The sequence below is a fragment of the Somniosus microcephalus genome, chromosome 26, assembly GCF_052327205.1.
Source record: "Somniosus microcephalus isolate GS21.2 chromosome 26, FLI_Smic_1.0, whole genome shotgun sequence".
Classification (NCBI taxonomy): Eukaryota; Metazoa; Chordata; class Chondrichthyes; order Squaliformes; family Somniosidae; genus Somniosus; species Somniosus microcephalus.
Genome location: NC_141012.1, coordinates 28267248 through 28294712, shown reverse-complemented (window position 1 = coordinate 28294712; position 27465 = coordinate 28267248). Strand labels below are relative to the sequence as shown.

Here is a 27465-nt window from a genome sequence, read left to right as displayed (position 1 = left end):
TTCAATTGAATGCAACCAAATACTAACTTAACGATAAACAGCTTTAAAAAAAAAACTTATGTACACTTAATAGCATATAGGTGTCTATCTTGGAACACAGGAATTCCACAATAACTAAACAATACTTAGTTGTATGGAAGAAATCAAATTGGCTTTCCAACTGATCTGGTTCAACATTCTTTTTCAAATACCTACCCTGAAGTAGATAAGTGTGAAGGTGGGTGTTCAAAAGGAGGAATGTCTTCACCTCTCCTCCTTTGGGAAGGGATCTGACTATAAAACTCGCTGCGCTCTGTTGCAGGAGGAGGGGATCCTGTGTAGCTGCCTGTAGAAGGTGTCAGTGTCATGTGAGGTCTATAACTGGGGCTTCCTCGTCTGCTGCCCTGGCCAGCAGTGCCGCTTTGTGCTGGTGAGGAGGACGGAGAGGACCTTCTGGATAAGCTAACGACAGCAGGAGGCTGAAGGGTAATTTCGGACATCTCCACAGAGATACCTGCAGGAAAGATGCCTCGGGGGGGCTGCATGACACTAGGCCGAGGCCGTGGGCGGGATGAAATCTCTGGGGAGGCGTGACGGGAACTCATAGGACTCTGACTCAAAGGGGAGAGCCGGGAAGGCTGTAGAACCACCTGGTGTAAACTGGCCTCAGTCCTTCTGCCTTGTCTAGGGCTGGGTCTGGGCCTGGGTCTAGGTTCGTACCACCTGGTGTCCAGGCTGAATGTGCTTGTGCCACTAGGACCAGCCTGTTTGGCTGATTCAGTGTAAGGCAATGCGGGTGCACTTATACCATGGCTGGTATGCTTTAGCTGCCCATGACTGGTCTGTTGCATAGGTTGATGTGGATGTTTTTGAGAGAGAGAGACAGATCCTTTAGTTTTGCTGGGAGTTTTGCCAGTCCGACTCTTTGGTGCCTCCAGTTGCAGCACGCTATGGTAGGGTGCTGGGACCTGGAGTGAGGAAGGGGGGCCACCCCTTGGAAGACCAGCCTTTGGCAGTGTACTCTCAGGTGTATCTTGATGGTGTGAAAACATAACTGGAGAGCTTTCAATGCTGCTGATAGATAATTCCTTCCTTCTCCACAGTTCAGGAGACCTCATAGTGGTTGGCGTGTGAGTCAAAGGCAGAGTGCTACTGGAAGCGACCAAATGCTGTATTTCAGTATCTCCATGATCCGCAGGGAGGGTGGGATGACCATAAGATCCTTCAGCAAGTAATAGAGGTGAAGACATCACTGAACTGAGGGGACTGATATCTGGCATGTAAAATGGCTGACCATCTTGGTCTGCAGAGCTACTGCTGAGATAGCCATAAAACTGGCTGTGAGGGTAACCTTTAGCAGGTCGCCTGGTCTGACCAGTGGCCTGTAGCCTGGTATCTAAGCCTCCCATGCTTTCGTCTGTTTTCTGGAACGATGGGCTGTATGCTGGTGGCTGTAAGTAAGACTCTTGACTCGATGAAAGAGGTGAAAGCTGAGACTTCAAGCCCATAATGGCAGTTGGAGTTAGAGTCTCATTGTTTTCCTCGTCTGATTGCCGGAACTCAGGATAGGTATCCGTCTCTTCTGCGAAAGGAAAGCCCTCAATCCTCCTCGTCTTCAACGATGTCTCCATCTCTGTGGGATCCATGATGAAGCGTCCATCGGGGCCTCTGCTGATCAGTTCGATGGGGGTCGTGACATCTGCCTCGGCCTCATGCTTGGAGACGCTGTACTTCCTGCTGGTTATTGCTCGCTTTGTCTTTTTGTACAGAGACATTTCCCTTTCTGTGCCAGGACTCATCATCTTGGCATGTATGGCTTGAGCATCTTCAGAGGAGTCTGACGGAGCTCGAAGTGTTCTGACGCTTTCAGGACTCACCTTTCCTGAGGAAGATCTGAGAGACCAAAATCAGAGGCAACAGTAACCCTGTATACTTTCACGTTTACAAATTTGTCATTGCCCAGTGAAGTAACCCATTATTTTATTGCTGCCGCTGTCGTCACTAGCCTTATTCATTAATAGCAACAGTGATTTTGCCTACTAATTTAATGAATCATCAGTTTTGAAGTTGTGGCAGTTGGAATAAATTTCATGATGTATTTAGCCCTCATTTGGGAAACATTTTTATCATCAGTTAAGCAACAATATAATGAAAATAATGTAATTTAAAATAATAGTCAGGGAATTTATAATTTGATTAATACTGCCAACTGATGCGTGTTATTACAGCAATAGGATAACAGAGCCATTTAGTGGTGAATTAATGGCTCTTTTGTGCTGCATATTGATCCGTTCCAAACTACACAGCAGGGCATCTGTTTATGAAATCATAACTCTATAAGTTACCGTCGTATTTTTAAAGATTTTAAGAACAAATCCTCCAGTATCCTGTAGGGAAACTGTAAATTATACAGGGATTTATTCTCTCGCTTTATAAAATTTAATAGGATCTGAAGATTTATGCAACTAAGGCTCCCAGACTCAATTCACTTGCAACTGGCACAATCAGAGGCATCATTATGGAATGACCATTTTATTCTCTCTTCTATTAGTTGTAAAACAAAGTCTAGTGTTAGGTTGACATGGGTCTAACTTCACAGTCTGGCTACCATCGCAGAGAAAGTGAATCAAATCAACCACATCAATTTATCACACATGAACAAACACGGACAGAATTATAGAAGGGGCTGGTTACTTACGGGGATTCCACACTCTTTCGGCAGTGTGTTATTGAGAGAGGAGGATCTGGAGGAGAACAAGCATGCACATTAAGCAGCTAGAAGAGAATCAAACCATTTAATATTACAAATACTTTTTATGCAACAAGTGTGACCACAGTTTAGATACATCAATGTTATCACATTGCAGTGAGATACATAGAAAAAAAATCACATGATAGCACGGGCTGATCTTGACTTCGCCCGGTAGTGTAAAATGGGTGACAGCGAGTCTGCAGCCCATTTTATTTCTCTGTAGATTTTTTCTTTCCATTGGAGAGATGTAAAACGGGCTGCCGACTCGCTATCACCCATTTTACACTATCACACAAAGTCAGGAACTACCCCATTGAGTCTATAAATATATGACAACACAATACTTCAAGAATGAACAAGTTGAGGTATGCCTCTTTCCGCTGCCATGCATTTTCTTACTCCTAATACTTTACGCAGTTGTGTCAACGCTGTCTTTGTTGCAACACTTCCACTTTGCTGGCCACTTCCCACAATAGTTGTAAATTTGATTGTGTGGGAATGGTGCTGGTGGCACAGTGAGTTGCGCACTCGTCGTTCATCTGTGGTGCTTGCATTCCAATATAGCTCAGACTGATGGATCTGTCTGCTGGCTGTGAGACTTCAATGTGAAATAAGTTTGGACAATCATATTCCTAGTGGGAGTAGGCCCATAGTACAAAATAGTCCCTAATTTGGCACTAAGTGGACATTCTCATTTAGATAGACGGCAACGATTCCTGGAGTCAGAAATGGAAAATAACACACTGGTGTTGTTCAAAGTGCTTTTCTGTGGTTGGGGATAAGGCACAACGTGTGGAGTTGAGATTTTTTTTGTATCTAACCTGTCTGCAAGTTATTGATGCTAATACAGGACCATAGATTTCCAAGTGGCATTATCCCTTTTAATATCAACATTAAAAGAACACAGATTGGAAAACCTGGTTTGAGTGTCCCTTTTCTCAGGGCAAACATCCTTCAACTTGATGAGCACAAATTGTCACCAAACAGAGAATAAAAGTTTGTTTTCTTCTTGAATTTCCTTTGCTGCCTCATGTTCTTTTCCAGCTATTACCATATTGGCATCCAACTGCAGAATAATTCGCTTTTACGTGCACCTGAGAGAGCAGACGGGGACTCGGTTTAATGTCTCATTTGAAAGACGGCACCTCCGACAGTGCAGCACTCGCTCAGCCCTGCACTGGAGTGTCAGCCTAGGTTTTTGTGCTCGAGTCTCTGGAGTGGGACTTGAACCCACAACCTTCTGACTCAAAGGCACGAGTGAGCCACAGCTGACACTGTAATGGTAGGCCAACCATATCAGCTGACTAACAGCAGGAAATACAGAAATTAAACATGTTTTAATAGAGTTCAAATGGAAATCCCTTCGGAGAGAAGAGCAGGACTTCTTCAAGATGGGCATCTCCCCGACAGGATTTCCATTTGTACATCTCTAACTTTTTCCAGTTCTGATGAAAGGTCATTGACCTGAAACGTTAACTCTGTTTCTCTCTCCACAGATGCTGCCTGACCTGCTGAGTATTTCCAGCATTTTCTGTTTTTATTTCAAATTTCCAGCATCCGCAGTATTTTGCTTTTGTATTAATGTTTTAATAGAACTTACAAATTGTCTAACCTGCTTAGAATACTTTACTGTCGTGAGGGCAATGCAATGGCTATTACATAACTTAATTCTGACTTCATGATTCACTCAAATGGAATAAACACTACATCATCCACATTAAATAAATATATACATGGAATCAAGATTTCAAAATAGCTTAGGCACGGATCTTTTCATTTTTCTGCATCTACTTTTGCTTATTGAACATGACAGTACTGGAGACTGAGCATACTTTCTATTCTGTGCCCAGGTGCAGCAATGAAAGTTGAATATAGGAATTTCTGAATGCAATGCAGAATTCACCTGCATGACCTTAACCAAGTGTCTTAATCACAAACTCAGAACAACACCCCACGGAGCTCTAGTGTGTCCTACACTCTCTCATGGTCCCTTTGGAAAGAGATTGGGGGGTGGAATTTTAATCCCCAATGACAGGTGGGCTGAAGGCGGGTGGGAAGTGAACATTTAAAAAATCTCAAACATGACCCCAATCCGCCCACATTTAACGGGAGCGGGTCGGGGGGGGGGGCGGGGTGCGAGTGGCCAATCCGCTCTCAGGAGGCGGGTTGCTCAGTAAAAGCAGGTTGGGCAGGTTGGGTGATTGGGCAGAAGCATGGCAGATGCAGTATAATGTGGATAAATGCGAGGTTATCCACTTTGGTGGCAAAAACAGGAAGGCAGATTATTATCTGAACGGCAATAGATTGGGAGAAGGGGAAGTGCAACGAGACCTGGGTGTCCTTGTGCACCAGTCGCTGAAGGTAAGCATGCAGGTGCAGCAGGCGGTTAAGAAGGCAAATGGTACGTTGGCCTTCGTAGCGAGAGGGTTCGAGTACAGAAACAAGGATGGCTTGCTGCAGTTCTACAGGGCCTTGGTGAGACCACACCTTGAGTATTGTGTGCAGTTTTGGTCGTCTTATCTGAGGAAGGATGTTCTTGCCATGGAAGGAGTGCAGCGAAGATTCACCAGGCTGATACCTGGGATGGCAGGAATGACGTATGAGGAGAGGTTGGGTCGATTGGGCTTATACTCGCTGGAGTTTAGAAGAATGAGAGGGGATCTCATTGAAACTTATAAAATTCTAACAGGACTAGACAGACTAAATGCAGGAAGGATGTTCCTGATGGCGGGGGAGTCCAGAACCAGAGGTCACAGTCTAAGGATAAGGGGTAAGCCATTTAGGACAGAGATGAGGAGGAATTTCTTCACCCAGAGAGTGGTGAACCTGTGGAATTCTCTACCACAGAAGGCAGTTGAGGCCAATTCATTAAATATATTCAAGAAGGAGTTAAGATATATTTCTTAAGGCTAAAGGGATCAAGGGATATGGGGAGAAGGCAGGGACAGGGTACTGAGTTTGGATGATCAGCCATGATCTCATTGAATGGCGGAGCAGGCTCGAGGGGCCGAATGGCCTACTCCTGCTCCTATCTTCTATGTTTCTATGTAAAAGTTTTTAAGGAGGCTTGCGCGCCTCCAATTTTACAGGATTTTGATTTTTAATCCATGGAGACTGGGTTTCGAAAAACCCGGCAGATAAAAGGAGGCAAGAAGGACCGGATCCATGAGCTAAGTGCCTTTACAGCACTGCTCGTGGGCGAGGAGGAGCAGGAGTGTTTCCTTCCAGCCCAACAAGCAAACCTCTTCACAGACTCCACGATCGGCTGAACCCCCCCAACCTCGCGACCTCTGACACCTCCCCACCCTCCGACTCGCCTGAGCAGAACTATTGTGTAGCGAGCAAGGAAACTTACATCGATAGCAAAATACTGCAGATGCTGGAAATCCGAAATAACAACAGAAAATGCTGGAAAAACTCAGCAGGCCAGGCAACATCCGTGGAGAGAAATTAGAGTCGATGGTTCACCCGAAACGTCGACTCTAATTTCTCTCCACGGATGTTGCCTGGCCTGCTGAGTTTTTCCAGCATTTTCTGTTGTTATTTAGGAAACTTACATATTTTGTTTCAATTTTTCCCTCTAATTTTCGTCAAGAAAAGGCTTCTGCTGGGATGCAGTTCCGTGGAGAACAGCTCTCTGGCATTTGCTTAAGTGACCATTTTTCATGTGTGAGTTTGGGCCTTCAGTGTTGGCAGGCTGTTTCTCCCTGGAGGTTAACACAGTGAAACCTAATCCTGTCCTTTCTTGTCCTTGCCCATGATCCAGACTTGGGAGTAATTTTCACTTTCGACGACAGTGCAAAACATGTGCTATCAGCTTGGCCACCCGTCAATGCAAACAAAAATCGGGAGGGGCGTTTAACGGGTGGCCGGGCCAATATCGCCCATTTCACATCACTGTCTAAAGTGAAAATTAACCCTTTGATCCCTTCCAACGGAACAACAATTAGGAACAGGAGCCATTTCTGTTCTTACCCCCGCTCCCTTCCTAGGCTGGTGAGTCTGTAAAACAACTGTAGCACCACCGTCTTGGGTGTGATTAACTAATTCAACACAAAGCAAGGCTTAAAGCTGAAATCTGCCTGGTCTTTGTGGCTCAGTGCCTTACCACAGAGTAACATTTTCCACCGAGCCCTCGATGGGTAGAAAGGAGTTCATGGAATGCTAACCACCAACCCTTTCTCCCTCCTTTTCTTTCAGATGTCGTGATACTACAGGGCTCCCGTATATATTTCTATGCCCTTTCAACTGCACTGTTTATCTAGACAATAACCTGTCCCTCAAATTCCTCCTCAGTTCCTGGCCATGTTACTCCAACAGTGCTTAAAACAGTGAAGCCTGCCAATTGCTGTTGATGCGTGTTGAGGGATTAACGGAGCATTACTTCAGGATTTTGAGCTCTGCGACGCATGCAACTACTTCAACACTTGCACAGCAGGCCATTCAGTGGAGTGGCAGAGTAATAATGCTGACAGTCAGCTACGAGATGCAATGAGGAGCCGTTCAAAGAGCTGAAATAATGCTGGGGAGGCCAGGGCAGCTAGCGACTGAGCAATATCGTTGAACACTGCAGAGAGTGAGGAAAGCCAGGTTTATTGACCAGGTACTAGAAATCCTAGGGGGAGGAGTCAGGAGGAAGGACACACTTTATGGGACAAAAAGGCTTGCATCCAGAAGCACCTGGTGCTGCAGGAGGAAAGTGGCAGAAGGATGAATGCAGTGGCAAAGGCCCACAGAGGCGGCAAGACATAAGAACAAAGGTGTTGTGCTAACGCCCGTGTGTCCTGATGACTGTATTCATTAGCCGCTGAAGAAATCTGTCAAGGTAAGCCAACAATACAACAATCATCTGTCACAAGTACACATGCCAGAAGATCCTCTCCGCTAACAGTTTAACCCTTTAATGCTGAAAATCCATGACTACCTTATCTGGATGCAGTACTGCTATAATAGAACCAAGGCAAGGAATGCTTTGTTTGAACAGGGACACAGGATTTATGATAGTTATGACTAACAATGCATATGCCTTCACACAAAGACTATGCATCCTCACTTTTTGTGCTTTGCCCCTGAATCTACACCGCTGTAAGACACGGTCACTGTGTTATGCACTTCCAATACTACTGTTCGTCTTGCAGGTCAAGAGGGCCTTTCATCGCCGCAAACAAACCCATACTGGAGGTGGCCTGGAGCAATTTCAGTCACTGTCTCCTTTTGAAGAGGCCACCCTTGAAATTATTGGCCTTGCCAGCATCCAGAGAATTCCGGAGGCTTCTTCTGAGTTCAGGGCTAGTACCATAAGGTTCATGCTAAATAATGTTGTCTTACTAAGTGACTGTCACACAGCCACACACTCAGCTTAAGTAGCATCACACAGAGTAGGCATTCAAATTCGTGCTTAAAGGCGACTATTTGAGACAGCATTTTGAGATTTTGTTCTTTTCTGCTTGCTTAGGAGTGGAACAATTAGGTGCCACATCCCTGAGTTAGTCATCACCTTACAGCATCCTATGTCACTATTACCACCCCTGCCAAGCACCAGCATAGCTACACAAACCCCAGGAGATGTACGCTGTGCGTTTCATAAGAACATAAGAAATAGGAGCAGGAGTCGGCCATTTGGTCCCCCGAGCCTGCTCCGCCATTCAATAAGATCATGGCTGATCTACCTCAAATCCACTTTCTTGCACTATCCTCATATCCCTTGATTCCCTTAATATCCAAAAATCTATTGCTCTCTGTCTTGAATATACTCAATGACTGAGCCTCCACAGCCCTCTGGGGTAGAGAATTCGAAAGATTCACCACCCCCTGAGTGAAGAAATTTCTCCTCATCTCAGTCCTAAATGGCCAACCCCATATTCTGAGACTGTGACCCCTGGTTCTTGACTCCCCAGCCAGGGGAAACATCCTGCCTGCATCTACCCTGTCAAGCCCTGTAAGAATTTTGTATGTTTCAATGAGATCAGCTCTCATTCTTCTAAACTCTAGAGAATATAGGCCTAGTCTACTCAATCTCTCCTCATAGGACAATCCCCCCATCCCAGGAATCAGTCTGGTGAACCTTCGTTGCACTCCCTTTATGGCAAGTATATCCTTCCTTAGGTAAGGAGACCAAAACTGTACACAATGCTCCAGGTGTGGTCTCACCAGGGCCCTATATAATTGCAGTAAGGCGTCTTTACTCTTATACTCAAATCCTCTTGTGATAAAGGCCAACCTATCATTTGCTTTCCTAATTGCTTGCTGTACCTGCATGTTAACTTTCAGTGATTCATGTACAAGGACACCCAAGTCCCTCTGAACACCAACATTTCCCAATCTATCACCATTTAAAAAATACTCTACTTTTCTATTTTTCCTATGAAAGTGCCCTTTTGCCTGGAGGTGGGAAGATGTGCAGCTTTGGGTCCCGTCTCCTGGAGGCGGGAAAGGCATTTAGTCCTTTTAATTGCCTGTTAACAGGTAGTTAACAGGCAAAAAAAGGATTGCCATTTTACCTTCACCGTTGAAGGCTTCCCGACCTCGGAGAACCCCGCCGGGTTGGAGGAGACGTGGAGGAGTTCTGTGGCGGTTGGAGGCACCTGGAAGTAAGGTGTAGAGGTGAGTGATGGATGCAAGTGTGGAGTAGTAAGTATGCAAGGTGAGTGATAAGTTTAAAAAAGTGTTCACTTACTTTGTTTTCTTCCTACAGCCTTTAGCCGCGGTGGATTGGGAGAGCTGACATCCTGCTCGTCAATCTCACAGAATGGCTGTTGGAACCTCTGTTCCAATATACATGTGAAATTTACAAATTTGAAAGGTTTGATGAGTCCTCAACACAAGGAGTCATCAAACTAAAGAGAATGTCAGTGTCTGACAGCTTCACAGAGCTGTCAAACGCTGAAATTTCTTCTTTGAAGAATTCTTGACAGATAGCACGTCTGACGTTTAGGCGATCTGTCGGTGACTTCCTCCCGAATTGGCCTGCTGAGCCCGCAGGGCGGGTTTAACATGCTCAATCAGGGGAAAATCCCTCTGGTTGGTCAGACGATGATGGAGGCGGGACATTGACACGACAAGCAGCAGTCCCGCCTCCAACTCGCCTCCATTCACAAAATCCAGCCCAAAGGACGCGACCTTACCAGCGCTGGGGAGGCAGGTATGGAGGCGGGGCTGCCGGGAAAATGGCAGAATCTGGGGGCAGGTGCCCATCCCACCCCCAACCTGCCTCCATGCCATCTTGCCAGGAAGTGGGTAGCCGACCCACGCCGGGTCCCATCTCTTGGAGGCGGGAAGGAGATTACAGCCACTTAACTGCCTGTTAACAGGTAGTTAACAGGCAGATAAGAGGATTATCCCCATTTTTAATGACACAAGTGCGGGCTTCCCGAAAGCTCCGAACCCCACCAGGGTCACCGAGGCGAGCAGTGGGTCTGCGGGGTGCAAAAGTGCGCTGTGAAGGTAAGCGATGGGTGCAAGTGTGGAGAGATGAGTATGTGAGGTAAGTGGAAAGTGATAGAAAATGTTTACTTACCTTTGTTTCTTCCTTCAGGCTTCAAGAGTTGGGTATGCGGAGAGTCTCGCATCTCCGCGGCAGAGATGACAGATGGCCGCTGCATTCTCCAATGCAACAACCATCTAATTTCTGCTAAAGAAAGAGGTTTGATGAGTCTTGAATTCAAGAACTCATCAAACTACAGAGAATGTCAGTGATTGACAGCTTCACAGAGCTGTCAAATGATGACAATTCATCTGTCAAAAAGTTTTGACAGATGAAACGTCATATGCTGATGTTCTCTGTAACCGGCTTCCCCTTAATTGGCCTGCTAAGCCCACTGGGTGGGCTTAACAAGGTCAATCAAGGGAAAATAGCGTGGGTTAGCCAGAAGTCGATGGAGGCGGGACTAAAACCCGACAAGTGGGAGTCCCGCCTCCAAAAGCTCCCCATTGGCAAAATCTGGCCCAGAGTATTTGTTTAATTTCTCTGCCATTTCCTTATTCCCAATTATAATTTCTCCTGTCTCAGCCTGTAAGAGACCCACATTTACTTTTGCTAATCTTTTCCTTTTTACATACCTATAGAAGCTTTTACAGTCTGATTTTTTGTCTCTCGCTAGTTTACTCTCATATTCTATTTTCCCTTTCTTTATCAATTTCTTGGTCCTCCTTTGCTGAATTCTAAAATCCTCCCAATCCTCAGGCTTACTACTCTTTTTGGCAACATTATAAGCCTCTTCCTTTGATCTAATACTATCTTTAACTTCTCTTGTTAGCCACGGTTGGACCACTTTTCCTGTGGGGTTTTTGTGCCTTAAAGGACAAGGCCTGTTGTAAATTATGTATTAATTCTTTAAATGCTTGCCATTGCTTCTCTACCGTCATACCTTTTAATGTAGTTTCCCAATCTACCTTAGCCAACTCGCCCCTCATACCTACATAGTTTGCTGTGTTTAGATTTAAGACCCTAGTTTCGGATTTAACTAAATCACTTTCAAACTCAATATAAAATTCTATCATATTATGGTCACTCTTCCCTAAAGGCCCCTTTACTACAAGGTTATTAATTAATTCTTTCTCGTTGCACAATACTAGATCTAAAATAGCCTGTTCCCTAGTTAGTTCCTCAACATACTGATCTAGAAAACTATCTTGCATATATTCCATGAATTTGTCCTCCACACTATTACTATAAATTTGGTTTGCCCAGTCTATATGTAGATTAAAGTCCCCCATGATTACTGTATTACCCTTGTTACATGCGCCTCTAATTTCCTGATTTATACTCTGTCCTACATTACAACTACTGTTTGGGGGCCTATAAACAAATCCTACCAATGTTTTCTGCCCCTTGCTCTTTCTTAACTCCACCCAAACTGATTCTACTTCTTGATTTTCGGTGCTAAGATCCTTTCTCTCTACTGTCTTTATCCCATCCTTTATTATCAGGGCTACCCCTCCTCCTTTTCCATTTTGTCTATCTCTTCTAAAAGTTAGTTATCCTGGAATATTTAGTTCCCAACCTTGGCCACATAGCAATCACGTCTCCGTAATGGCTATCAGATTAAACCTATTAATTTCGATCTGCGCTATTAATTCATCTATTTTGTTGCGAAGGTAGCACAGGGTGCGTCGCAGTGTGCAGGTGAGGTGGAGCAAGTGGTAGTGGTTGCTGAAGATAAGGGACTTACTGGCTGGCTGGCCAAAACAAGGCTCCTGCCTTTGTTACACAGCTAACAATTCAGACCTCACGGAGCCCACTTACAAACAGAGATTGCTAGCTGAACAGGATTGTCCACGTCAGTCACCTGTGTCCATGCAAAGCTGGGAGGTCTGAATGGAGGATTCTGTTGTGTATGTAATATGTGTGCTACTTTGAACCTATGGACAGGACTGCACTACTTGTTGGGCGTAGTGATACGCAGTACCACTCCTGGCCATAGGGGTATAAATAGTACTGTGGGTACTGATCCCCCTCAGTTCCCGCCTGTGGGCATGAAGTAAAGACCTATGTGCAGTCCCTACCTCCAACCAGTAAAGGCCTGTTTGAGTTATACGTTTAAGTCTTTGTGTTAATTGTTCAATACAATACACATACTTAACAGATTCCACTACCTGGATTCGCACAGTCATCGATGAATAGTTGCACTGCAGTCTGCCGTATTGTATGTGGGAATGCCTATGGAATCTGCAGTGATGACCAATATAAGAGCAGATAGTTGTACGTAGTTACTTTGGAGATTCAGGGGAAAAATTTGGTTGCTATGCACCTCCGTTAACGCCCTAAGAGGGCGTTAATGGGGCGCAAAGCAACTGGTGCCCGGGCGCGGTGATGTTTGTGCCGCTCGCGAAATTGACCAGACATTTTGCGGCGGCGCTAAACACTACCGCCATGATCTCCTGCGCCCACAGATCCTGACGTCAGTTGAATGTGCAACGCCCCAGTAGCGCCCCGGACCAGATATTGAGTGGCGCCCCCTGCCTTTCCGCCTGCCGCTAGCAACGACAGGTAGAGTGGAACGTTTTGCAGTCGGCAAGGGACTGGGGGAGCGCTATTTAAAGGCGGCCGCTTCCTGACTTTTTTTGTCAGCGACATTTTTGCACCACGCATTCTGAGAGAGAGAGAGAGACTTCTGGAGAGATTCAATGCTGTGTGAAGGAGTTTTGGATACTGAGCAGCACTTTGCAGGTTCATTTTGATTTGACCTTCCTTGCATCAATTTAGAAGAGACTATGGGGGCTGCACTCTGAGCTCTTTCCCTGGGCTTCTCCATTGTTCTTTCCAGCAGAATTGATGAACAGGTCTCTCCAGGCCGAGATTCAAGGCTGCAATGAGCAGGGTGTGGATGGAGAGCAAGATCGACCCTCCCCTTTAAGAACTGGCTGGTGCCAGTGTGTCTGTGTTCTATTGCTGACTGACATCACGAGCTTTGCCAGCGCTCTGGGGTAGCGTCTCGCTCCTTGGCATTAGCACTTTAAGAGAGGTGTGTAGCGCCTGATTTAACGCTCCAATCACCTCCAGGGGTGATAGAAGCCAAGTTTGCAGTCGGAGGCGATAATTAGTGCCAAACGGGGCGATACCGAATTTCTCCCCCTTAAACTTTGGTACCTGGTGCTCCAGTCCTCTCTCCAGTAACGCTTATTCTACAGCTAATTCCTTATTGCCACTTTCACCCTCTTGCTCTGCCATGCCTTCACCATCCTGTTATTTGATCTGCATGAGGCTTGTTTGCAAACTTGTAGCAGATGACAATTATATGTGAAAGTCATGTTGGGGGGACGGTCCGGGGACGATTACACTGTAGGGTTTCTCCACTCGGTTGAGAAATCTAGAAGCACTGTTTTAAGATCGCAACGGTACGTTTGATAATCATACTGCTTGTAACTTATGATTAATTGTATCTGCACTCTGATTCTGTCCTTGGCTGGTGCGCAGGTGTCATGAACCATGGTTGTAGAGTGTACCCTTAGTCTCCCACAAACCTTCTTTCCACTCTTCTTGGATGGATGCTTTCCTTACAATTAAGGCATCATGATGACAGCTTCTGGAGAAGCAGTTATTCATCTGCATTTTTCTGTGCTGGACACAGAGATTAAATTCCCTTTCAGTTCATATAGCACCATTCATATATAACCGACTGGCAACATGGGTACAATCTGGGACAGCCAGCAGATATGTAGAATTGTGTCGCTCTACCACATTGCTGCTGTTGGTCACGAGCAAAAATGATGAAGTTGTGTTCGTAATAATCCTGTGGAATAATGGACCAATAATCTCCTTACTCCACCTGCTTGCTGCAAACTCGGTGAAACTGCAGAGCTCCTCAGTGCTAAACTGGAAGAAGCCAGACACAATAAAAATTGAGGGCAGTGGTGACTTTGACAGCCATTGGCAGTGCCATGCAGATGTTGGATCTTGTCTGGAGGTCTTCATTGAACAGATGGCATGGCTATGCCAAGGTCTTCATGTGAAGCCTCAGCCTCCTTTGTCATTCTCAGGTAGCTGTGCCTGGTACGGTAGACATGTTGCGTTGCGTACAAGTGGGTCTTGACCACATGTCTTGCATGCTATCTGGCATCACGGACAATCCTTTCCTGCTCGTTAGTCCTTATCTGACAATTGTAGTGCTAATGGCGCACTGAATCTAGTACTCATAGTTTGCCAAAAAGTGTAGGTGTCAGCTGAAGTGCACAGCAGTTTATCTTTCAATTAAGAGTCATGAAAACAGACTGGAGACTGGTTGAATAGGAGAACTAGTAATACAGTGCATGTGCAATTCATTAGCATTGGGATATTGAGTGCTTTCCAATTAATTATCTATTATACTGGCAACATACTCAGTGCTAAAATGCACTTTCCCTAAACAGTGATATGGCTGCATGTGCAAGGTTGAGGTCAACGAGGATCAAGGGGAAAACCCTATAGTGGTAGAAGTCACACCTGACACAATGAAGATGGCTGTGGTTGTTGGAGACCAATCATTGCAGCCCCAGGATATCACTGTAGGAGTTCCTCAACCATCATCAATGACCTTCTGTTGTTATTCCTTCCATCAGGGTTTGATGATGATTCTGATGAAGGGTCCCAGAACTGAAATGTTAACTCTGTTTCTCTCTCCACGGATGCTGCCTGGCCTGCTGAGCATTTCCAGCATTTTCTGTTGTTATTTCAGATTTCCAGAATCCGCAGTATTTTGCTATTATATTTTGATGATGATTCTACAGTTTTCAGCTCCAGTCAGAATGCCTCTGATAATGATGCATTGCATACCAGCCTGATATCTGGACAACATGCAGGCTTGGGCTGAGAAGCGGCAGCTCACATTTGTACCATATAAAATTTTCAACATCACCGCCATTGTCAAATTCCCCCGCCATCAACATCTCGGGGTGATCACTGACCAAAAGCCTAACTGGAGCAGCCATATCTACATTGTGGCTACAAGAGTAGGGCAAAGGCTGGATAATCTGCGATGACTGGTTCTTTTCCTGAACCTTCAAAGCCTCTCCACCATCTACAAGGTTCAAGTCAGGATTGTATGGAATACTCAACACTCACCTGGATGATTGCAGCTGCAACAGCACTCAAGAAGCTCAATGCCATCCAGGACAGAGTAATCTGCTTGATCAGCACCCCTGCCACTGAACTCAATAGCCATCTCCTTCACCACCAATACACTGCGACTGCTGTGTATAGTATCTACACGATGCAATGTAGTAATTCACCAAGCTTACTTCAACAGCATCTCCGAGCCTCATGACCTCAACCACCAAGAGGGACAAGAGCAGCAACGTGATAGGAACACCATAACCTCAAAGTTCTCCTCGCAGTCTTGGACCGACCTGACATAGGTATACCGCCGTTCCTTCATGGTCACAGGTTCAAACTTCTGGAATTCCCTACCTAATATCATTGTGGAAGCACCAAAAGCACAAGGGTTCAAGGAATAGGCTCACGACCACCTTCTCAGGATATCTAGTGATCGGCAATAAATGCGCCCTTGCTCGAATTGCCCACATCTGAAAAAACAATTAAAAAACCCAAACAGGTGGGAAATGTGTCCTAAACAGCGGCCTCAAAATTGCTGAGCTGTAATGGTGTAACTACCTCAGGCTTAAATTTCCAGGTTTAAGCATTGTAAAATATGAAAAATTCTTCTCCTTGATATTCAAAAAAAAAGTTGAAATTAAAACAGTAAATTAAAACATCTGTAGGTGCTGGAAATCCAAAATAAAAATAACATTTGCTGTTTTAATTTCAACTGAAAAAAAAATCTCCATTAGAGAAGGAATCTTTCATTAAATAACTTGTTAATGTTAAGATTTATTTGAAAATAAATATCTTCACTTACTGTTCTACGCTAAATGAATGAATATCGATTATAATGTAAAACAGGATTTATTTCCAGTTTACGCCATGCCTCACCAATCACACTTTGTTATATGTGGTCTGGAGTTTGATAACATGCTGTAACGCTGTGCATCTACAATTGCATTCAAACTCTCTTAGTGAGCAGGACCAAGCAGGCCCAAACTAACGGTTTTTGTTACGGAGGTTTTGCACTGAAACTAAATACTACAGCAGAAAATAATCTAAAAGTTAAGATATTTCAAATATCAGATTGTTGTGGATTTCTTTACAGCTTCTGTTATGGAGCCACTTTCTATTAAAACCAAACAGAAAATAAACACAACCATCTAACTTCTAACCCTACGTAAACCTGAGGTCATCCAAAACTCGGCTGCCCGTGTCCTAACTCGCACCAAGTCCCGTTCGCCCATCACCCCTGTGCTCGCTGACCTACAATGGCTCCCGGTTAAGCAGCGCCTCGATTTCAAAATTCTCATCCTTGTTTTCAAGTCCCTCCATGGCCTCGCTCCTCCCTCTCTCTGTAATTTCCTTCAGCCTCACAACCCCCCCCGAGATATCTGCGCTCCTCTAACTCTGCCCTCTTGAGCATCCATTAATTATAATCGCTCCACCATTGGTGGCCGTGCCTTCTGTTGCCTAGGCCCTAAGCTCTGGAATTCCCTGCCTAAACCTCTCCGCCTCGCTACCTCTTTTTCCTCCTTTAAGACGCTCCTTAAAACCTACCTCTTTGACCAAGCTTTTGGTCACCTGCCCTAATTTATCCTTATGTGGATGTGGATCGGTGTCAAATTTTTTGTCTTAAAATACTCCTGTGCAGCGCCTTGGGACATTTAACTACATTAAAGGTGCTCTATAAATACAAGTTGTTGTTGTTGTTCTGTTAAGTTAATAACTATTCGCATTGGGAAACTGTTAGATGTTCACTGGATAAATATGACACTCGTGTTTCTACAGCTTTGTGAAACCACCTCATTTTTATTAGCAGCACTTTCACGAGCTGACAAGCAAAAAGACTTGCATTTATATAGCGCCTTTCATGACCTCAGGAAGTCCCAAAGCGCTTTACAACCAACGAAGTACTTTTGAAGTGTAGTCACTGTTGTAAGGTAGGAAAAACAGTAGCTACCATTGACCCTGACTACTCCCGATCCTCCTGTAACAATGTGACTCCCCGGGTTTTCTCCTCTTCTCCGCACTTTGTCACCCAGTTCCTGTGCACGCATTAGAGAGAAAAGGGAAGGATGATTGCACCAGATGGCTCCCAGAAGGTCAGGGAGTCACTGGCATTTTTAAACTGTGCAGCCAAATAAGTGCAGCTGCAAACTGATCGAGGCCTTGGATGTTAAGTTCAGGTAAATGCAAACCAATTTGGAGCTTGGGAGGTCAATTCATTAACATTTCAAAGCAGATGATAGATTTGTCTGTGTCCAACCTCATTCTGTAAACTAATTAAGTATGAGAGGCAGCACCATGGACAAGAAAGTGGGGAAGAGCAGCCACCTTCATATAGACATAGGGCTCGAATTTCATCGGGCCGTTGAGGCAGGATTGGAGGCGTGTGGGGGGTTAAAAATCGCGAAATTGGGGGGCAGGAACCCATCGCGCCCCCAACCCGCCTCCATGCCCGTTTCCCAGGAGGCGGCTACCCGACCCGTGCTGGGACCCGGCTCCCTGATGCGGGATGGGGATTAGTGCCAATTAACTGCCTGTTAACAGGTAGTTAACAGGCAGTTTTTAGCCTAATCCCTATTTTTATCCCTGAAGTGTGGGCTGTCCGACGGCTCCAAACCACGCCAAGTTAGCGAGGCGGACCGTCAGGCTGAAGGACTTGGAGGGTTCGAGATGTCTGGTGTTCAGGTGAGTGATGGGTGCATGAGTGCAGAGGTAAGTGTGTTTGGTGTGTGTAAAGTGTTTAAATAAGTTTTACTTACCTTTACAGCCTTCCTTCCTTCAGGTCTCGGGAGTCCCTCATCTCACCGGCACAAAAAGCAGAATGGCCGCGAGCTGTCAAAAGTTGCAGCCTCTGCTTTCTGTTCTGGAGAGATCTCTAAATCAGCCTGAGAGGAAGGAATTAACTTAGTGTACAGATTGTCAGTGTTTGACAGCTTCAAAGAGCTGTCAAACGCTGATATTTCATCTGTTAAAAGCTCTTGACAGATGAAATGTCAATCTGTGACGTCACCTGTTGCCGGGTGGCCCTTAATTGGCCTGTTGAGCCCGCTGGGCGGTCTCCACAAGGTCAATCAAGTGAAAATCGTGTGGGTTGGCCACAACTCGATGGAGGCGGGACTACAACCCCGAAAGTGGGAGTCCCGCCTCCTACTCGCCTCCATTGATAAAATCCAGCCCATAGTCTCAGCACGACACCATCCACAATTATCAAGATCAATTAAATGGTTTCATTAAATTTGATTTTAAACATTGCCCTGAAAAGAAGACAATCTATAAAATAACGAGACGTGCTCCAAGTAGTTGTGCAGAAAGAATTGGTACTTTTGGAGAGCCTCGTATCAGGCTGGTGGTGCTTGCTGAGTACATCACAGACTGTTCCAAACAGGTTTTATGAAGAGTGAATTTTAAAGGTTATCATCACAATGAATTATTCGGTCTCTCTCAGTGAATCAAACAATATCTGAATATTTCTTACAGGCAAAATATGAAAATCAATTATTTACTCTTTGATCAGGACAAAAAGACTTTCTTCCTTATTTCTCCCTTCATAGGTTCCCTGAGCCACCTTATGTGTCCCCTAAGGCTGGGATAGGGAGCCATGTCTCAGATTACTGCCAACACTGCCCTAAATAGACTCCAGGAGCTGCCGGTGATTGGTCCAGTGGAGACATGCATCCTTATTTCTCCTCCATTCTGACATTAGGTTTTCACTTAGTTCCTTACTCGGCAGTGTGGCTGTCAGTAGAAGCTCAATGGAGTAAAGGTATGAACCCGTGTCCTTCCCTCTAGGGGATTGCCCTATGAGGAGAGATTGAGTAGACTAGGCCTATATTCCTTAGAGTTTAGAAGCATGAGAGGTGATCTAATTGAAACATATAGGGGGAAAAATTTGGTTACTTTGCCCCTCCCGTTAGTGCCCTAAGAGGGCGCTAACAGAGCGCAAAGCCTGGGTGCGGCGCCGCCAGCGTCTCCCGCGAAATTCAGCGGGAGGTTAGCGGCAGATGTAACCGTTAGCGCCTCGCAGCGCTGCGCCGCTGGCGATGACGTCATCGCCGTGTGCAGCGCCTCGCTCGCGTCCCAGCTGCGATCTTCGGTGGCGCCCCCCGACTTACCGCTGGACGCTATGTCTGACGGGGTCAGGGGGGCCTACCTGCGGCCGGAGCAGTGCTAGTTAAAGGGGAGGTGGCGGGCGGCCATTTTTGTTGCTGGCCGCCTGCCAGCACCTGCCCCCGTTGCCGTCCCCGGCCCCCGTGAAGACCCCCTGCGGGGTGCCGGCTGCTCTCTGTGAGCCCGGCACTCTTCTTGAGTGCCAGGCTCGTTTGCTGGTACTCCCAATCCCTGGTGGCCCGGCTGGGTGCTGGGACGTGCTGCGCCAGGCCCCTACCCTTTAAGAAGGGGAGAAAGACCTGCAGTACCGCGGCATGTAGCGCCGCGATACTCCCTTGCAGTGCCCCAACAGGGAGGCATTGCATTTCCAATAGTGCCCCGCTTCCTTCTTGGGCCGCTACCATTCAATTTCGGCCACGGGGATGCTAATTTTTTCGGGGTGCTAAAAATAGCGCCCCGGCGAAGTTAGTGCCCCAAAGGGGGCGCGACACCATTTTTCCCCCATAAAATTCTTAAGGGGCTTGACAGGGTTAATGCTGGGAAAATGTTACCCGTGGCTGGAGAATCTAGAACACAGGGTCACAGTCACAGAATAAGGGGTCGGCCATTTAGTACTGAGATGAGGAGGAATTTCTTCACTCAGAGGGTTGTAAATCTTTGGAATTCTCTACCCCAGAGAGCTGTGGGTGCTAAGTCATTGAGTATATTCAAGACAGAGGTTGATAACTTTTTGGGAATGAAGTGAATTAAGGGATATGGGGATAGTGCAGGAAGGTGGAGTTGAGGTAGAAAATCAGCCATGATTTTATTGAATGGCGGAGCAGGCTCGAAGGGCCAAATGGCCTACTCCTGCTCCTATTTCTTATGTTCTCTACTGGTACTGCACATCAATGCTCCAATTTACAGCATCACAGTGACAACTTTGTTCATTTAGCCAATTTAAATTGCGATTCCCAGACAGCATGAGTGACTTAGTCTTTTGAGAGTCACTGTATGTGTTTCCTAATGGAAGCATTTTAAAAGGCCAGCTCCTGCTTACCCCTCTTTCTCTTATTTTTCCGCTTCCGCTGCCGGTTAACAAAGCAAGCAGCCAAGGTACTGAATAAAATGGCTGCCGCCAGGAAGCAGATGGTGGCGACAATCCCAGCCACAACTGGCCGGGCCAGGCCTTCCTCGGGCACTTCAGGTGGTGGAAAGACATCTAAAAGAACAGAGAACATGTGAAAAAAAACCAATGAAATAACTGGCCTTACATTCGAACAATTTTCTAACAACCCTTAGACCAACAGAGTTCGCCTCATATAGAATGTACATGCGTCTCACCTGAACTAGAAACACCAACTATATTACTTGGCTCACTGATCAGGTCCTGCATGACAGCCATTATACGGAATTCATACCAGGAGTCCTGACAGAAAGAGAAAAAAGAACGTCTGCATCTCATTTCTGTCATCTGCAAAGTCTTTACACCAGTATTACTTGCATAGTTTCAGTTTTCTTCCACTTTATAAGAAGCAGAATGCTTATTTACCACTCACAAATTTGAAAAAGAATTGAGTTTATTTGTAATCACAGGCAACTTGAAGAGAAATGCTTTTCAAACTTTAAAGCAGGGTTGGCAGATGTTGACAAGCCAGTGCCCCATCTGCAGCCATGCCACCATTCCATTTCCTACACCTGCTACTATCTTGGCTTCTTGGAGTGAAACTACCAAATGATAGTCAATCCAGTGCTGATGACTCATGCCCAATGGGTTGAGACTCATTTGACACAGAAGCCTTTCAGCCCAGCAGAGAGGGGAGACTCTCATCTTATGCATGTGCCGTGGATTCAATCTCAGATCCCAGACATGAAATAAGAGGATGTTAATCCACTGCACCCGTCCACTTAATGCTTAGTCATTCCAAGAATAGAAAACAAGAACACTTTGAAAATCCTCTTCACCGCCCGGGTGGTAATGGGGCAGAGCAGATCGATCGCTCGCCCGTTATAGAACCCACTGAAATCAGTGGACTGAAAATCAGATGGGTTCTCTACTGGGCGGGTGAGTCGTACCACCAGGTTACTGCCCACGCAGTGACGATGAAAATTTACCCCGTCACGTGCGGTGTTGAGTAAAATGATCATCTGCTCTGCAGGTGGGATAACGTACGGCAGGTAATGACGAAGGGTCATCGACCTGAAACGTTAACTCTGTTTCTCTCTCCACAGATGCTGCCTGACCTGCTGAATATTTCCTGCATTTTCTGTTTTTATTACGGCAGGTAAAACTGTTACCCAATCCCGGCCATCTATCTCTTTCACCTTGATACCTCAGCGGTAAACAGTCCAGTTGATGAGTCCCATTCTATTTCAGTTTTCTACATTTAAGAAAATAACATATCATTCAGACATATTACTTTAGAGATAATGGGGAAAATTTTGCTCTTCAGTTCCTCGGGGATGGAGGGAGTGGGGTAACCTGGCCAAGTGCGTGAATCACCCACTGGTTCTTGAAACCGCCCAATTTTTATTCCGTTGATTTTGAGTGGGTGATCCGCTCCTCCAGATTACTGCCTAGGCGATGAAGACAACAAAATTCCCCACTGTTTTGTAATACACTATTAATTTTTTTTTAAGCGCAGTTGGCCGAAGCCACCTCTCCTGGCCTGACTGCTCTAGAGATTGACTGCTGTTTATTTCTGTGGGGCCGGGAGGGGTGGGAGTGCTCCTCCGGGCTCTACAAAAACCAGGCCTGGTCCACTGCCGCTCCGGTTCCCCACCCACTGGCCTACTCTCTTCCGGCCCCAAGACCAGCGGGGGCGCCCAATACTACGGCGGGCTCATCTTCTGCCCGCAGCCTGCTGGCCAAATGCTACTCAAAATGAACTGGGCCTCCCAGCCAAGACTAACAGGCGGCCAGCTCGAAATCCAATCACGGGGGTGGGGGGAATCTACTCCACAATGTTATTGATTCTGTTGGCAACAATTCAATGAAGGCTCGTTAAGTATTAACAAATGACTAAAAACCGCAAACAATTGGTTACAAGTGGCAGAAAACACGTATTTGCAGCTTTCCATGCTGGAAATCGAAAATAATTGCAGGGCGATTGAGAGGAAAGTACTAATTTATGAGGCGGTCGTCATTATTTAAACTTCCCGCCAAAATATTCGCTCCATTCATGTAATCCACTGTGGATTTCTTTAAGATCATTTTAGAAACAGCTTGGTGATGTCTTACCAGAGATAACTCCTTGGTCAGCAGTTCAGTTTCAGTCCCTGGTATTGCTTCGTCTAGAATCTCCCACCTATCTCCCAGACGGAACTCCATGATATAATGGGCGATTGGATAGCTATGGTTGGCCGGTGAGAGCCAAGACAGCAATACTCCTTGCTGTGTTCGATTGGCTGTTAGGCACCTTGGTGGAGAAAGCAGCACCAGTGGTTCTCGGGTGGTACTAGGGAAAGCTGAAAGAATGATCAAGATTATAGACTCTTCTGCTGCACGTATCCTGTAATAGTGACAGTATCATGAAATACCCCCTCAAGCTGATTGTCAAAGCACAGCCTCTGGCATGTACTGCATTACTCACTTCAGTGCTTAGACTAGAGAAGCTGGGGATGTTCTCCTTGGAGCAGAGAAGGCTAAGAAGAGATTTGATGGAGGTGTTTAAAATCATGGAGGGTTTAGATAGAGTAAATAAAGAGAAACTGTTTCCAATGGCTGATGGGTTGATAGCATGAGGGCACAAGTTTAAGGTGTTTGGCAAAAGAACCGAAGGCGACATGAGGAAAAACTTTTTACGCAACGAGTGGTTAGGATTTGGAATGCGCTGCCCAATAGGATGGTGGATACAGATTCAATAGTAGCCTTCAAAAGGAAATTGGACAAATACTTGAAGGAGAAAAAATTGCAGTAATATGGGGAAAGAGCGGGGTAGTGGGACTAACTGGATTGCTCCTCGAAAGAGCCGGCGCAGACTCGATGGGCCGAATGGCCTCCTTCTGTGCTGTACTCTTCTACTATGATTCGAAGTCCATTATTTTTCACATATTTCCGCCATATTTCTTGCTTCCCTATTCTTCATGGGGTGTTGTCTCTATTCAGTCTCTGTACTGTTGTGGGGTGGGAGGTAAATCGGTGATGATTGAGCAAGATTTGGGTGTTTGTATCGGATCCTCGGTGTTCAAATGAACTTGAACTTCTCTCGTAATACTTTGCTGTCTCATGGGCTTTCATGTTTACGCAATTGTACTCTTGATTTTAATTGTACTTAAAAAACAAGGCAAGTGCATAAAGTCCCGAGCAGCTGTAATTGTGCTTTTTAGAAAGCTTTCATACAAAAATAAGAAAAATCTAAGCCCAGTAGTCCTCCCAAGCTCTCAGTATTGTGTGGTGTGGTCCTGAGTCATGTAGACCACAAAGATCCAGATTGATCTTGGTCTGCACCCAGTTATCTAATCTCAACTGGGGTTCTAATTGGCCTTAAGGCCCCTGGTCTTAGGAAGGGCAAAAATCACCCAGGTTTAGACCTTACTTGTAAGTATATGCATTGGGCATTGGGTGAGGGAAGGATCTAGTGCAGTTGTGGCATTCCCCCGACAAAATCAAAAATTCTGCCAAACCTCATCATCTAGGCTCACACATAAAAGCCCTTGGTAAGCTGCCGCATTTCCTGCGTTGCTACGGTGAATACACTTTGAAAAAATACTTCATTGGCTGTGAAGCACTTTGGGACGTCCTTATGTTGTGAAAGTCGCTGCATCATTAATCATTGCAAGTTCTTTCTTTCTATTTGTACAGAAAGTTGTTAAAATTAATTGAGAAAAGTGTACAGTGTTACCAACTGATGTAGCAAGCATACAAAAATAATGGCCCGTAATTTCCGATCGGAGGCTTCCTACGTGCGCAGGCCTCCTATCGGAAAAAAATCTACGAACTTACCTGAGGGCTCCCGAGGTCCGGACACTTCTGCTCCTGGGCCTCTCCACAGTCGAAATGCGCAGGGCCCACGTATCACAGGGGCGCAGGCGGTTCGCAAGCATCCCTGGGATCACGTGGGCCAGGCCAGCCAATAGGAGAAGGGAATCTCCCTTCATACTTATGACAGATAGACCCGTCAAATATATGAATGGAGATCACCCCAAAAAGACACTAAAACATTAAAAAAAAATTTTAATCACGTTTTTAAAATGAGTTAAAATTACATTAAATTTAATATTTTAAGCAAAAATTTAATTTTTGGAAAAAAAAATTAAAATTTTTAACGGGGCTAAAAATAAACTTACCTTTTTAAACAGTATTTTAAAATTATAAATGAGTGAAAAAGATTTTTTTTAAACTTTTTTAAACTCATGCTGGTAAAAGCAGGCCTTACTCTTGCTTTTACCAGGCGTAAGATTTCTAAGGGTTTTCTGCGGGCGGAGGGTCTCCAGAAAGCAGAACTCTCTGCCCGCAGAGGCCCTTCTCCAGGGCAGGTGGAGGATCTGTCACGAGCATTCTTGACAGATCGGAAATGCCGGTTTTCAGCGCATGTGCTTGGCATGCCTGAAAGGGGCATTTCCGATGTCCCTACAGGTGTGTACGCAGCGTGTACTCACCCGTAGGCATCGGAAAATACGCGTTCAAATAGGCGTTGTTGACTCCATTTTTTTCAGGGGGTGGGGGGAGGCAGAGAAGGTAAACTCAGTTTCTGGATCAGCCAAAAGAAACCTGCCCTAACATGTAATTAAAGCTAGAGAATAGTTTGAGCTCCTATGGAAATGATATCTTCTGCAATTTAATTTTTTCCCAAAGCTTTGTTTTTTCCTACTTTATTTGATTTAATTAAGATTTTAAGATAACATAGCAAAACCTATTTGATGAGTAATGCAGTCATGTCGTTGCGCTCAACATCATTAAATGTAACTGTATTTACAACTCTGGGAAAATGTTATCCTGTTGATCCCTATTAAACATACAACCATCGCCGAATATCACAACACCATTAATGTAGGATCTAAGATGTACATTATAATGTGTTCAGTATCACGGAGGTCACCGGCACACATTTCTAATTAGGATGAGTAAACAAATCGAATGCACGAAGGAAGTAACAACAGTTGAACGGCTGAATCAGGACGACTTGTACACATACCCCGAGGTCTCTATTATTACATCCTTATCACTATGAGCACGCAGTTTTCTTGCATCTCACCGATGCCAAACATAAGTTCAATTACTTAGCCTCCCGAACCACGATTATCTGAGAAGTAATTCAATGACCAAGGGTGTATCATACAAGTAAAAGTCTTTCCATCATTGGACTGAAGTCAAAATATTAAATATCCTGGTGTATGATTTTTTAATTTTTTTAAATATTCATTATTTTGGCACTTTTTTGTTTAATTGATTTAAATTTTTAGTTTTTAGGTCAGCAACTCTTTTATTTTGCTACTCAGTCTTGGAGGTAGGCCTTATTGATACTTCATTCTCCATTGAAAACAATGGGAGCAGGCCTTAATCATAGGAATTACAGAACAGAAGGAGGCCATTCAGTCCGCTGCAACTGTGCAACTAATCCCATTTCCCCAGATCCTTTGAGATGTTTTCCTTATCAAATTCCCTTCTAAATAATGTTATAGTCCCTAACGCACTAGTCACCTGTGGTGAAGCATTCCATGTTCTAATAATCCTCTGAGTGAAAACAACTCTTTGACTTCCCCTTTTGTACCAGTGATGACCATCAGTTTATGTCCCTTTGCTACCAATTTATCAAGCAGTGGAAGCAGTCTGTCCTGCCTTCTCACAGTCCCACTGTCATTCAATATAAGCGTGTGAATAGATATGGCACAATAATATCTGAGAAGTTACAGGCGATCTGAGTAATGTGATGGAACCATCCTATTGGGAGTGGGGAATTAATAACTATTACCACAATGTAAGGGGAACTCTACCCAATTTAAACCAGCATTAGTTGGTACTATGAGGAAGGGAGGTGAAGTAATAAATAAGGAACAAAAGGCAGCTCATGGTGTTTTATCACAGTTTTGAAATTATGGGAATGTCTTTGAAGAACTATTGTACACTTAACAATTCCTACAGTTTGCCTCCCATCCCTATGTTTTTTACACAATGTGCCTGATCAAGCATATCCCCACACAATCAGAAACAAATAAAGCACGATTATGGTAGCCTTGTTTTATACCATTGGGCTTCTGCCCAATAGCCACTCAACACTGAGTCAGCAGTGGTACCTGATTGTGTAACACCTACAAATGGCTGAATCCGTTGAATTTACTCAGAAACAAATGGTCTGTGACGTCTTTCCAACCATTTGCTGCTGTGCCATGTAAACATACAGCTCATTTTTTGACCACCGTGGAGACATTATTGCTTCTAATTCCTGTCATGAATTCTTGGTAGGATAACATCACTGCGGCCGTATGGTTCACAAGGAGAAATTGGTGTACAAACAATAAAGTATAAATTTAATGTAAGAGCCACAATACAATGTTCCAAAAATGACAGTGCTAATGGCAATATGGTTGTCCATGGTGGCTTAAAAAAATCAATATACATATAAAGGCTCATAAGAATATAAAACCTGTGGCATTTATTGACATGGAGCGAAAACAACATTGCAGGACTGAAAGGGTTAGTACACACTTACACCGAATATAATTTTACTCACCCAGTGTGTTCACAGTGACGACTTCACTGAAGGGCCCAGTGCCCAGTTTATTCTGTGCTAGCACACTGAACTGGTATGCGGTCTCAGGCTCCAAGCCTTCCACCAACAGCCAGGTAAGGCCTGTGGATACAGGCAGCGATAGCCAGTCATGGGGTCCCAGCATAGCCCTCTTTACCCTGTGGCAAAATGCAGAATGAGATCGTTAGCGCCTGCTTTCCAGCGAGGTGCATGTTCAGGTCAGACTGCAGCTAGCGAGTGAAACGGGTCGTGTGGAATGAAACAGCATTGAAATCATACAGTCGGTTACAGTGAAGACATGTCAGCAGCTCACTTCGTTAATGAGAATGCTCTTCATTTAAACCTCTCCTAAGCTCACTAATTGAGATACAGCGTGCGTGGCACATTTTTCCACTCGGTATCTAGTGGCAACACTAAGATTTCCCAGCTCAGAA

At 45.1% G+C, this 27465-nt stretch overlaps 1 protein-coding gene across 1 annotated transcript in view; it reads right to left on the bottom strand.

The window, feature by feature from the left end:
• The window catches only part of igsf9bb (immunoglobulin superfamily, member 9Bb), an 831812-nt gene that overhangs the window by 36254 nt on the left and 768093 nt on the right, over positions 1 to 27465 (bottom strand). The window contains exons 13-18 of the mRNA XM_085967995.1: positions 27014 to 27189; positions 22582 to 22808; positions 20685 to 20769; positions 20401 to 20562; positions 2678 to 2723; positions 196 to 1872 (exon numbers count right to left, since the gene is read on the bottom strand). Coding sequence (XP_085824121.1) covers positions 196 to 1872; positions 2678 to 2723; positions 20401 to 20562; positions 20685 to 20769; positions 22582 to 22808; positions 27014 to 27189 — 2373 coding nt within the window. The remainder of the gene's footprint in view (positions 1 to 195; positions 1873 to 2677; positions 2724 to 20400; positions 20563 to 20684; positions 20770 to 22581; positions 22809 to 27013; positions 27190 to 27465) is intronic.